The sequence below is a fragment of the Rhinopithecus bieti genome, unplaced genomic scaffold (assembly GCF_001698545.2).
Source record: "Rhinopithecus bieti isolate Rb0 unplaced genomic scaffold, ASM169854v2 scaffold_81659, whole genome shotgun sequence".
In the NCBI taxonomy this organism is placed as follows: Eukaryota; Metazoa; Chordata; class Mammalia; order Primates; family Cercopithecidae; genus Rhinopithecus; species Rhinopithecus bieti.
The window spans coordinates 103,084-116,024 of NW_016837762.1; the positions used below are offsets into that span (position 1 = coordinate 103,084).

Below are 12,941 nucleotides of genomic sequence, written 5' to 3' on the forward strand. Positions count from 1 at the left end.
TTTCTCCCCTCTTTAGCGGCAGAAAAATGCAACTGCTTGTTCTTTAATATGCTTTAGAAGCCACTGATAAAGAGAAGCAAAATACGCAGGAAACCAAATAGTCAGTTTTCGATTGTTTAAACTTGAAAAAATTTCTTACAGTTAGAACAAGAGACCAAAATTCCTTTCCCTCTCCCAACTTTTAATCATTAGTCTTTATATGCTCTCAATTATTTAAAAATGTATTTAACTTATTTATATCTTTTCAGTTATTCAAATGACTGAGGTCTGGGCCAGGTACTTGGGCAGCACTTGAGAAATTTCACTTCCCGAGAGCTCCAGAGTGTGGTGGCTGCATGGGCAGCAATTCACAAACTCGAGCTCTGAGCAGGTCTCCTCCGCAGACACCAGCTGATGGGCATGACCTTGGCAGCGGCAGAAACTGTCAATTTTACACCTGGCTCCTGAGACCCATCATTCTGGAGCAGTTCTGGGTTTCTGGGGCATGCTGCTAACTGGCTGCATGTTTTTTTGTACCTCTTCGGAACACAACAAACTCAAATCGCAGAGTAAAAATAGCTTTTCCCCCAGCCAGGTTAAAAAAAATGTGAAAATGGACCAAGATTAAATTGAAACTGTAATGTTATTTACATATTAAATGTAGATGCAGGTGTCACAATGGCAGCAAATAGTATCTCATCCTGAATACTGAAATGATGAAAGGTCAGTGAGGACCATTGCATAAAAAACCCAACTTGGACATGACCTACATAATAGTGCAAGTAAGTTCCATATAAGCACACCAGGTTTCTTTCTCTGTCTCTTTCTTTTTAAATATACTCTAAGTTCTGGGATCCACATGCAGAACGTGCAGGTTTGTTACATAGGTATACATGTGCCATGGTGGTTTGCTGCACCCATCAACCCATCATCTACATTAGGTATTTCTCCTAATGCTATCCCTCCCCTTGTTCCCCACCCCCCGATAGGCTTTAGTGTGTGATGCTCCCCTCCCTGTGTCCATGTGTTCTCACTGTTCAACTCCTACTTATGAGTGAGAACATGTGGTGTTTGACACCAGGTTTATTTCTTAGTGAACTTATTCATTCAGCAGAGTTTGGAAATATTTACTAGTGATCTACTATGCACCAGATGTTGTAGCGGGCCCTAGTTATAAACAGGAACAGAGTACTGTTTCTGCTTTGGGGGTTCATGAGTCATGGGGTAAGAGACGTGAAAGCAAAGTTATTTTATACCTTAGACTTCAATATAAGCCTCCCAAATGTCTGTTCATGGACTACCAGGTAAACATGACCACTGCCTGTCCTTTCTTTTCTTCCTGATTCCTTAGCTTGGGTCCCTAGTCTCTTGCTCCTCTCTCTCCCTCCCCTGCGTCCTTGAAGGCAAGAATTCAGTTTTACTTGTTTAAAAAATAGTGTGGACTGGGGAAGCAACTATAAAAGTGGAGTCTGTATTCCGGTAAACTTCGGTCATCTGCTGAACTGGCTGTTGTTCAGGGAGAAACATTGTGAATATAAAGACATGACCATTGTCAGATAAAGAATGAGTGAAGGTCATGGTTTAAAACGCTTATGATCGTTCCAGTTTTAAATACCTCTTTTTAAAATCATTTTTTACGTAACTGAGGCTAGTTTCCATTTTTAAAAGCTGTCAACTGAGAGTCCCAGTGAATATGACACTCAATGGGTTCTTAAAAAAGCAAAACCTAATTTAGTCCTTAGAAATCTTCATTTGAAATAACTGTCAAATACGTCTTCTTTTTTCCAGGCAACTACTTTTGACCTTTGCTACTACAAATTCATGCTAAAGTTCACAGAAACAGTTAACATAGCTAAGTACCTCCGAAATATCAAAGTGGAAGTCCAGGGTTTTCCCAGGTAATTCCTTGGAAGCACTAGTCCACACTCGATGTATTTCTATTTTTGAGAGGTCACTGTGCTGGTATGAAGGTAAAACAAGGCTGGCTGACCGAGAAACTACGAGCTTCAGGATATTCAGAGCTTCTCTCCAGTGAACACTCTGCAGGAAATAAAACATTCAAGGGTTAAAAATAATTTCATTTTTTTAAAGCTAATGTATGTCAGAATGACCAGTGAGAAGCCAGTGACCAGTCAGAATTCACTGACTTAAAACAGTGCAGGAGGTTCCATGATAAGTAAAAGGCAAATGACATAAAAAGACAATGTATATATAAAAGGAGCTACATTTAGAAGACAAGCAAATAAAAAAAGACCAATTTTGTCCATTTCAGCTAAATTAAATTCTTATTAATGAGGTACCACTATTGGTAATGAAGCACCTCCTTAATTTGAGAAAAAAAAAAAGCTCCCAATGCATTTTATGCCATTGACTGTTCAATTCACTCTTTCTGAAAGTTCTCCCCACCTCCGGTTTCCAGTCTTTTTGGTCCTCCTCCTAGTTCTCTGGCTCCTCCTGCTCCATTTGCTTCCTGGGTACCTTGATCTCTGTCTTTAGCCCTCTTTTCTTCTCACTTCTTGTCTTCCTCATTACTTAACACAAGAATCTGGAAGTCCTTCTTAATCCTCCCTCCTGGTAATCTGTTCCCCCACTGCATTCCTGCTGGCATTGGCTCAGTGGCACCCTCTTGGGCCTTGCCTGGACTATCTCAATGGCCCCTTACTGGTGTCCTGGCTTGCAGCCCTTAAGTTCATCAGATCCAGCTAGAGTGAACTTCCTAGAACTCTTCAGACCAAGCCACTTCCCTGACTAAACTCCTTCACAGGCTCCCTCTGGTGGACAGGGTGGAATCCACACTCTGAACACAGCCTGCAGGGGTCATCTCCCCCAGGCTGCTACTGGAGTTCCCCAAACTTGGCAAGCCCTCTCAGCCTCTGTGCCTTTACTCATGGTACCCTCATCCTTCAATACCTTTTCCCTCCTTATTGGCATGTCAAATACCTACTCTTCATTTAAGACTAAGTTGTACCATCTTTGTTTATCTGACAACCTCCAATCAGACTATGTGCTGCTCCCGTAAAAATATTAGAAACGTAGATAAATGAACTTGATAAAAGTTGTTATTTTTTTTTTGCCTGGACTTTGTGGTCAAAGAACATGAAATGAAACATCTATTAAATTCTGCACAAGGGAAGCCATGGTTTAAATGTGAAATAAGCTACTATTTGAGGTACGATACAAAGTATCAGAGGTGGCTCGCAGGCTTAAGATAAAATGGACAGCCTTATTAAACAACAAAATGGGGCACGCATTCGTAGAAAGGTGTGAACTGACCACCTGGCTCCTGTGAGTGAAGTGAGAAACTGTTAACTGACTGCCTACCCCATGTGGTGTAAGTATTATGGAGCAATGCCAGTTGAAAAATGATGCTTGGATGTCACTTTCAGCATTAAATAATTTCTGTAACTAATTTGGTGAAGTAAAGATGGAAAGGAATGTCTAAAATCTATACTGTATATCTTTGTCAATGAGTTTCCAGAGAGAAACTAGCGTCTGCCCTTGAATCCTACAAGTTACCAAGTACATTCCAGAGAAGAAATAGAAGGACAAATACAATGTAGAGAAAAATATGTCTTTGCTCTGGAGCTAGATGCTCTCCACTGAACCCCACGGTGGCCCTGCACTACTCCCATGGCCTGGAGCCTCCCTGCTTTAGTCTGTGGTCATGTGTTTCAGATTAACTTCCAGGCTTTAGAAACTTGTCCTGGCGTGTTTGATCTATCTTCCCATCTAGCTATATTCCTATCTTCCTACCTATCATGCTGTTGGCCAGGCTGGAGTGTAGTGGTGCGATCACAGTTCAGTGTAACCTCGACCTCCTGGGCTCCAGGGAAACTCTCTCCCCAGCATCCTAAGTAGCTGGGACTACAGGTGTGCACCACACCTTGCGGATTTATTTTTTATTTTTTATTTTTGTAGAGATGGGGTGTCACTTTTGTTGCTCAGGCTGGTCTTGAACTCCTGGCCTCAAGCCTCCCAAAGTGCTGGGATTACAGGTTGAGCCACTGCGCCTGGCCTTTATATTTATTTTTATTTTCATTAAAATAAATTGTGTTTCTGGTCTTCTCAAGAGTACGGCTTTAAATAATCAATGTGGGCTGGACATGGTGGCTCACACCTGTAATCCCAGCACTTCGGGAGACTGAGGTGGTGGATCACGAGGTCAGGAGTTCAAGACCAGCCTGGCCAATATGGTGAAACCCTGTCTCTCCTAAAAATACAAAAATTAGCCAGGCATGGTGGCACATGCCTGTAGTCCCAGCTACTTGGGAGGTTGAGGCAGAAGGATTGCTTGAACCCGGGAGGCAGAGGTTGCAGTGAGCTGAGATTGTGCCACTGCACTCCAGCCTGGACAGAGTGAGACTCAGTTTCAAAAAAAAAAAAAGAATCAATCTGTAGGTGTTTGGAGATGTCCAAGTATCCTGCCAGGAAGGCTGCCTGGTACAATAAAACGAAGACACTGGCCTTGGATCCAAATACCAGCTCCAGCCTTTAGTAACTGAAATCTTGGGGGCCAGTCTCTTGGTTTTAAAAATATACATAAAGACTGTTTATTATGGAAATATTAAAATATACACAGAAACAGAGAGACTAGTCTAATGAACTCCTTTGTACTCTTCATCAATTATTCACATTTTGTCATCTTGTTTTATTTATCCCCTCAAACAAACGTTTTTTGTTTGTTGAAGTATTTTCAAGTACATTTATGCAAGTTTCTTAACCACCCTTCAACTCTAAAGTGACAATTTTAGCCTCTGAATAACCCTTCACATGTTGAGACACCGGACCTAGAACCTGGCACATGTGAAAGTTCCTACAGTTCCTTGTCCCCTCTCCTTCTCTGAAACGGGATGTAAAAACCAAGATTCTGCCTCTTCCCTCCAAGTCAGGCGTGTGCTTTCAATACTCAGCCTCTGGCCCCAAGAGGCGGAAGTGTGCCTTTTGAAGGCACAGGCATGTGCCGGGGTCTTGTGCTCTCATTCTCTTCAGAATACTACTCAGGGTGTGGCCAGCTCCCACTCTTAACTGCCCTGGCTGCGTCATGGATGTCAAGGAATCAATGAGTGGGCTGGTACCTGGACGGTTTTGTAGCCAAGCTATAGGAAAAGCCTCCGTCTTTTTGGAATGACTGGTTGTTTACTGAAGTTATCCAAGTACTCACTTGCACATATTTTTCAATTGTCTTTAGAACTTCCACGTTGAACTGTTTGACAGGAACAACAGAAAGGTCCATGTAGCTGAGCAGACTGTAGATCACCTGGAGCAGGGGCTGCTGCACGCTAGGGAGGCCTTTCTCCAGCAGCTGTGGGGGGCAAAGTGCAGTTGGAGTCAGTCACACACCAGATCTCCGTATGGAAGGACCCGTGTTTTCCAACATATTTAGGATTGCACATTTCTTTTTAAATTTTTATTTTTTTAGGAGACAGGGTCTTGCTATGTTGCCCAGGCTAGTCTCAAACTCCTGGCCTTAAGAGATCCTCTTGCCTCAGCTCCCAAGTATTTGGGATTATAGGCGAGTGCCACTACACCTGGCTTGATTGCACATTTCCTTAGGAGAGGAAATAAAATCCTAACTATGAAGAACTGAAGATATTATCAAAATAGACTATATCATGTGTGGAGGTGTGAATATGTAAGTATAAAATTCGTGTGATCAAATATTAAAAAACACCTCAAAAGGAAAGCATCAGACACCAATGCTCAAAAATTACAAATTCAAACAAAAGATAAAATCTGTCAGGTATCAAACTGGCAAAGATTAGAAACTGATAATACTCAGAATTGATGGGGAGATAAAGAAATGTGTATTCTTACATATCAGTGGCAATGTAAATTGGATAGACTGGCAAATGAGATCAAGAGCAATGAAGAGGTCCACAATCTTCTGACACAGTAATTATACTTTTAGGAATGCGTCTCAAACCAGAGATAGATGTTAAGATTTATGTATAAGATTTTACCACAGCATTATTTATAATGGCAAAAACATACACAAAACAAGAAAGCTTTGTAAGCAATTCAAGCATTGAACACTAGGGAAATGGATATATAAGTTAACAGCAAACTGACAGCAAACTGTATAATGAAACATCATGCAGTTAACAGAATGACATTTTTAAAGACAGTGGAGGATATCAGATAATATTAAGTGGGAAATGAAGGATACACATCTATTTTAATAGATGATGCCAATATTGACATGAATGTGTGTGTTATATAGAAATAACATTGGAAAGAAATTTAAAAATGTTAGTATTGTTTCTCTATAATTTTGAGGAATTTTTCTTTTCTTTTAAAAGCTTTCCTGCATCTTCCAAATTTTCTGTTATGAACATATACTTCTTTTATAATCATAAAAAATCAATTATATTGTCCAAAAGGAAAGCAAAATAAGGAAAAAAAAATATGTGACAGACATCATGATAAAAGTTTACACATAAAAAGTTGATAGAGATGATCCAACTAAATGTTGAAATTCCACACTATTTACGGAGTGGTTAAAACACGAGGAAAGAGCTCGGCATGGTGGCTCACGCCTGTAATCCCAGTACTTTGGGAGGCTCGGGTGGGTGGATCACCTGAGGTGAGGAGTTCAAGACCAGCCTGACCAACATGGTGAAACCCAGTCTCTACTAAGAATACAAAAATTAGCTGAGTGTAGTGGTGGGTGCCTGTAATCCCAGCTACTCGGGAGGGTGAGGCAGGAGAATTGCGTGAACCCAGGAAGCAGAAGTTGCAGTGAGCCAACGTTACACCGCTGCACTCCAGCCTCGGTGACAAGAGCAAGACTCTGTCTCAAAACAAAACAAAACAAAACACATAAAGAAATAATTATGTAAATCTATAATGTGGAAAAATGAATATCTTTACTAGAAAGAAAATACATAAAATAATTCAAAATTATTAATAAAAGTATTAAATTAAAAAACGAATACATGGAATGACAAAATTTAGTGGGGATACAGGAAAACAAGAATATTTATACATTGTTTATAGTATTACAAATGGGGGGATCTTTATGAAGACCAACTTCTCGAATACATTGAAGAGCTAAATAACATACCCACAGTCCATGCCACAGGACTGAATAATTCGACTTCAGGAAATGTAGAGTCATTTGATATTATGTGATAAAATGATTTTGATAAAATCCATTATTATTTGATCAAATTTCAAATATCATTTGATAAAGGTCTACATAACAGGACCATTTGTAATGGAAAAAATTATGAGCATTAGCAACAAAAGGGAGATGGTTACACAAACTGTGTTACCTTAACCTGATAGACTTCCAGAGTTATTCAAAGCAACACTCTGTGAGCTACCCCAACACACAGAAATATACACACAAAGTTAATAATAAGTGAGCAGAGCAGGTTCCAGGGAATACCACAGTGACACAAAATTATGTGTATGTGCATGGCCAAGATCTGAAAGAACGTGTAATTGAAACAGAAGTTAATATATATTATATACAGTGGGACCTTGGTGAAGTTCATAATACATTTTTTGGTGATAATTTTGTAATAAGGGCTGAATAGAACAAATTGGATAACCCATTTTTTTATGGGTAGTAAAATACACATAACGTACAATTAACCTTTTAACCATTTTTTAAAAGTTTATCAATCTGCTTTCCAGATTGCCAGAGTACACTGATACACTTTTTGGTTGTTACAGAAGAACTTAGCTTGGCTAATATAATTTTCACAAATTCTTTCCATCTGTTTTCCCAAGTACATTCACATTATTATGCAACCATCACCACTGTCTACCTCCAGAACTTGTTCATCATCCCAGACTGAAATTCTGTACCCGCAAAATAATAATTCTCCATTACTAACTGCCCCCAGTTCCTGGTAACCACTATTCTACATTTTCTTTATAAACGTGCTTAAACTCTGTACCTCATATAAGCAGAATCATGTCATATTTGTCCTTTTGTCCTCTGGTCTTTTTCACTTAGCATAATGTCTTCAAGATTCACCCACATGGAAGCACGCATCAGAATTTCTTCCTGAATGACATTCCCTTGTATGTACATGCTACATACAATTTGCATTTTTGAAACTTCTTATGGTTAGTGAGCCAAACAAACATTACCTCCTTGCTGTATACACTTCACCTTATTTTAAAGGAGGCAAGGTCTGCCTTTGTAAGCAGAATAAATCAGTTCTCTCAGTACTACTTCTGTGCTGAGGTGTGTGTGTGCTTGCTTAGTTAACTATTGCAGGGACAGGTATGACCAGGTGACTATTAAAACCAGCAGGGTGGTACTTATGAGAGTTTCCTTAAAATGTCAGAGACGTGGGTGTGGAAAGAGCAAGTGAATCCTGGGCCGCTGACAGTCTGAGCACAGTTCACACATCGCTGATCTGTATTGCAAGTCAAAATCCTGCAGGATCAACTATAAATGTTGATGGCTGGGACATCTCTCCTCTGCTAGGTGGATGCTTTCAGGCTTGTGGAGCCTTTGAGAAAATGGCTGATTTTTAACCTATCTGGCATCTGGATTGATCATAAAAATAAAAGAAAAACTAGGGTAGATTGTCCTCAACTCTTCTGAAAGGTGCTAGTGATAGCTATGAATGCGTATCACAGAAGAAAAAGCAACACTGAAAATGCTAAAACAATGTAGCTGTTACCAGCCATTTGCCTTATAGATTTCATGACCTGGTGTGATAAACTTCTTGGGGACTGAAGATGCTAAATGGAATACATTTCATCTCTTGCCCACCAATATTCTATATATTTCTAGCACCAACGTACACAGAAGTCAGTGTAGGGTTTGTAATGAATATACTAGAAACACATTGGTGTGATGACAAAGCACCATTCCAGTTTTAAAAACAAACATAAAAGGTGAGAATAAAGTTTATTTCAGAATGTATGCTTTGATAATTACATGAAACAACCATTAAACATATCAGGCCACAAGGTAACTCCTTAAATAAGATTTGAACACCCAGAGTAATTAGGATAAAATATTAAGATCTCTGCCATGTACTGATAGGTATTACCATAATAAACAGAAGGAGTTTAAGCTTTGGAGGCAGCTATATCTAGGTTTAAAGGCTGACTCTGCTGCTTTAAACTGTGAAAAATTATTTAACCTGGCTGAGTCTCAGATCTGTATGATAGTATCTAATCATCCCTGTGCTGTTGTGAGAGTTTAAAATGATTCCATTAGCATGTATTATAATATTTAATAGGCACATGCTATAGGGAAGTTGAGAGTATACTGAGTGTATTATCAATTCTATGCAAATAATTTACCCATGAAAGCTATAATAGATTTTATCTTTTATTTCAAAGCTTACCTCTGGCAGGGAATGGTGGCCCACGCCTGTAATCCTAGCACTCTGGGAGACGAAGGCAGGAGGACTGCTTGAGCCCAAGAGTTGAGATCAGCCTGGGCAACATAATGAGACCCTGTCTCAAAAAAAAAAAAAAAAAGCTTACCTCTGCCAGGTAGGTAACCATATTCAAGGTAATGTCAGCATACGCTTCATGAAGGTATCGACAGACCACATTGACCCACGTGGCGCAGTCCCTTGTGTAGCTGTGCGTTTTATAAAGAGTCATGACATGTGCAAGATTTGAAAGTTTGGGGTTCTTCTCTTCTAAACAAACCTTTTAAAATAAGAAAATCAATTAGGAATAAAACAGCCCAATGAATAGGATGAAATGTTAGCCATTTTACTATCATCTCTGGCAGTCTGGAAAGTAGACTGATGCACTTTTTTGGTAATTACAGGAAGTACTTAGCTTAGCTAATATAATTTTCACAAATTCTTTCCACCTGCTTTCTCAAGAATGAAAGCAAGCAAGACACTTTGCATCAGTCACCCCTATATGTCCATTACTGTGATATTAGTTATTATTTCCAGTTTTTGAGAAAACCACTGCCTTCCCTGGGCCTTGTAATTTGTCTGACATTGGGGCTTCCTGAAGGGCTCTATGGATCTGCCTGAGTGTGGAACTGTAACTCGTACCTGAGCAATCCTTTCGGCTATATCCTTACAGAACTGATTGGGATTTTCAAAATGCTGAATCAGCTGGGGCAGGAGACACAAGACATTCAGTGGAAACCCTGGATTAGAGAAGATACAATGGAGATATTTGAACATGGTATATTTTAGCTGTTAACAGTGGGAAGGCATGTTACAGACTTTTATACTGAGGTGATGCAAAAGCAGTTTTTGAGTCAGCTTAAACATGATCTAACACAAAATCTACGAAAAATGCACAACCACAATGGCACCAGTTACAAAGATGACACTGAAGTTGATCTGTGGTTTTAAGATGCAGTGATTATCCTGCACTGGAGTTTTGTGAATAAGGATGGCTGGCCCAGATTTTTTTGGCACAGATTGAACTGAACTGAAGTACTAGTTTGAAATTTTTATCAAAAAACATATTTTAAGAAAAACTGGTGTGAGAGGACATAGGTCAACCAATTTAAGTCTTAGTCATGTAATTGAAAAGACTCTTTAAAATAAGGAATGACTTAGTCCCTCTGTGTTAAGCTCTAGCTTCATGAAATGAATTCTGGGTCACATGCCATGGCATTAAAAATCTGGTTTGTTGGCCAGGCATGGTGGCTCACGCCTGTAATCCAAGGACTTTGGGAGGCTGAGGCGGGCAGCTCACAAGGTCAAGATATCGAGACCATCCTGGCTGATATGGTGAAACCCCGTCTCTACTAAAAAAACAAAAATTAGCTGGGCGTGGTGGTGTACACCTGTAATCCCAGCTACTTGGGAGGCTGAGGCAGGAGAATTGCTTGAACCTGGGAAACAGAGGTTGCAGTGAGCCGAGTTTGCGCCACTGAACTCCAACCTGGCGATAAAGCAAGACTCCATCTCAAAATAAATAGATAGATAAACAAACAAACAAACAAACAAATAAATAAATAAATAATCTGGTTTGTTGATTTGGGTTAATTCAAAACAAGAGGAAACCAAGAGAATTTCCAAAAAGAGCAGAAAAGCAAAGAAAAAATAAAAGATCTAGGAGTTAAGAAAAAATTTTTTTTTCCTGTACAAGAGCAATGGAATAAACTAACAGCACCTGAAGTTTGATCTGGAAAGCATAAAGGAATTGCTAATATCTTATAAATAATTTTGGCCCCTTTTATGCTATTGCCTTAAAAATATTTTCTATAATACAGATCATTGAGATTTACATTATATAGAATTTTAAAAGAAAAAATAAACTACTCCCAAGGAACCATTTTGAAGCAGAATTGTTAAAAGCAGTAAGTTAGGCCGGGCGCGGTGGCTCAAGCCTGTAATCCCAGCACTTTGGGAGGCTGAGACGGGCGGATCACGAGGTCAGGAGATTGAGACCATCCTGGCTAACATGGTGAAACCCCGTCTCTACTAAAAAAATACAAAAAACTAGCCGGGCGAGGTGGCGGGCGCCTGTAGTCCCAGCTACTTGGGAGGCTGAGGCAGGAGAATGGCGTAAACCCGGGAGGCAGAGCTTGCAGTGAGCTGAGATCCGGCCACTGCACTCCAGCCTGGGCGACAGAGCAAGACTCCGTCTCAAAAAAAAAAAAAAAAGCAGTAAGTTCATATTATCTTATTGTACCAAATGACGAACACAACCACCATCAGAATTGAGACAGGGTGAACGAGGCTGGCTTTACCAATAGCATGGGATGCATCCACCATGGATATTTTGGACACTGGTGTCAGCAGACTGAAGAGCTGCAGGGTCAGGTCTGTGGTGGTGAGGGATGTGAATCCTTTCAGCAGCAGCTGCTGCAGCCCGGAGAAGTCGGCCCACTTGAGCTGTGCCTGGAGTTTCTCAAGCTTTTCTCGGTTCTCAGTCTTATCGAGTGGCATATGTGCCAGTAGTCTGCTCAACAGCCTTAAGGCCATTAAGTATTCAAACTCAAAATCAGACTCCATCAAGGCCACTGTGACCCAGAAGATGGTGGCCAGCAGGTTGGTGGGATGGTTTATGTGGGATGGGTCCGTGAGACTGTCCTTCAAGGAGGATGAGCTTCTGGTTTTTGAGGAGAGGCCTTGTTGGGTACAAGCCTGAATTCTGTCTAGTGTGGCACTTCGAGGTGGGTCAGAGGATCGGTCAATGACACCAAACTTTTTGGGCACAGAGAAGCTTCGTTGATGCCGGCTCCGTTCTGCAGTCGCAGTGTTGCCGCTGGTGGTTCCAGGGTTCACATTGAGTTGTCCCGTGCTCTTTCTGCTTGCTGTTAGTTTACTGCTGGAGCTTAAATCTGGTGAGGAAGAACTGGGTATAAAAATAAATAAGTTTAATAGGATGCCAACATGTGTCATGAAAAGCCAGTTGTTTCAAGTCCACTGAGAAACACTGCAGGAGTGAAATAATTATTTAGAAATGCCACTTTCTATTCATTTACTTTTCCTTATCCTTAAACCTTTAAAAAACAAGAGAAACCCTTGTCAACAAAACAAAAAGCCCAATACTGACTGCTACTTATTGAAAATGTAAAGAAATCAATAATTGGCCTTAAAGTTTACTGATATTTCATTTCTTTTTGCTCGAATTTGGGTAAGAGTAATTATAAAATGCACCTGATAGGTATAAGCTTCAATATTCTGTTAACTAACTGATAAGGAGAACAGAAATGGAAATTATGCTATCCAGAAAGAAGCTGGTAATGTTCATGTCAAAGGAAATTTTTTGGTACTTACCAAAATTTATGAAAAAATGATTTCTAAGTCTATGCTGAAAAGGTAAAACTCTTTGTCAACATTCTTGCTATATTTTTACTGATTTAGATAAATCTTTATGTTCATATATATAAATATGTGTGATGTTTGTAACTATACTAAAATTATCCATAAAAAATGCTCAACTTAAAAATGAAACAAGGCCCAATGGGATACAAGATAACATTACCGACTCAATTTCAAGCAAGATGAGCTCAATTACACACACAGAATATAGAGTCGTAAATAATTTGAAAT

General features: G+C 39.8%; 1 protein-coding gene across 7 annotated transcripts in view; it reads right to left on the reverse strand.

Annotated features, from left to right (window-relative positions):
* FRY (FRY microtubule binding protein) overlaps positions 1-12,941 on the reverse strand; it is a 275,761-nt gene that overhangs the window by 51,310 nt on the left and 211,510 nt on the right. For all 7 annotated transcript variants that reach the window (XR_001884138.1, XR_001884139.1, XR_001884140.1 and 4 more), the window contains exons 44-48: positions 11,633-12,240; positions 9,975-10,072; positions 9,442-9,612; positions 5,141-5,281; positions 1,840-2,019 (exon numbers count right to left, since the gene is read on the reverse strand). Coding sequence is in view for 4 of the 7 variants with exons in the window: in XM_017865930.1 (XP_017721419.1) it covers positions 1,840-2,019; positions 5,141-5,281; positions 9,442-9,612; positions 9,975-10,072; positions 11,633-12,240 (1,198 nt within the window). In the remaining 3 variants the exon portion in view is untranslated. The remainder of the gene's footprint in view (positions 1-1,839; positions 2,020-5,140; positions 5,282-9,441; positions 9,613-9,974; positions 10,073-11,632; positions 12,241-12,941) is intronic.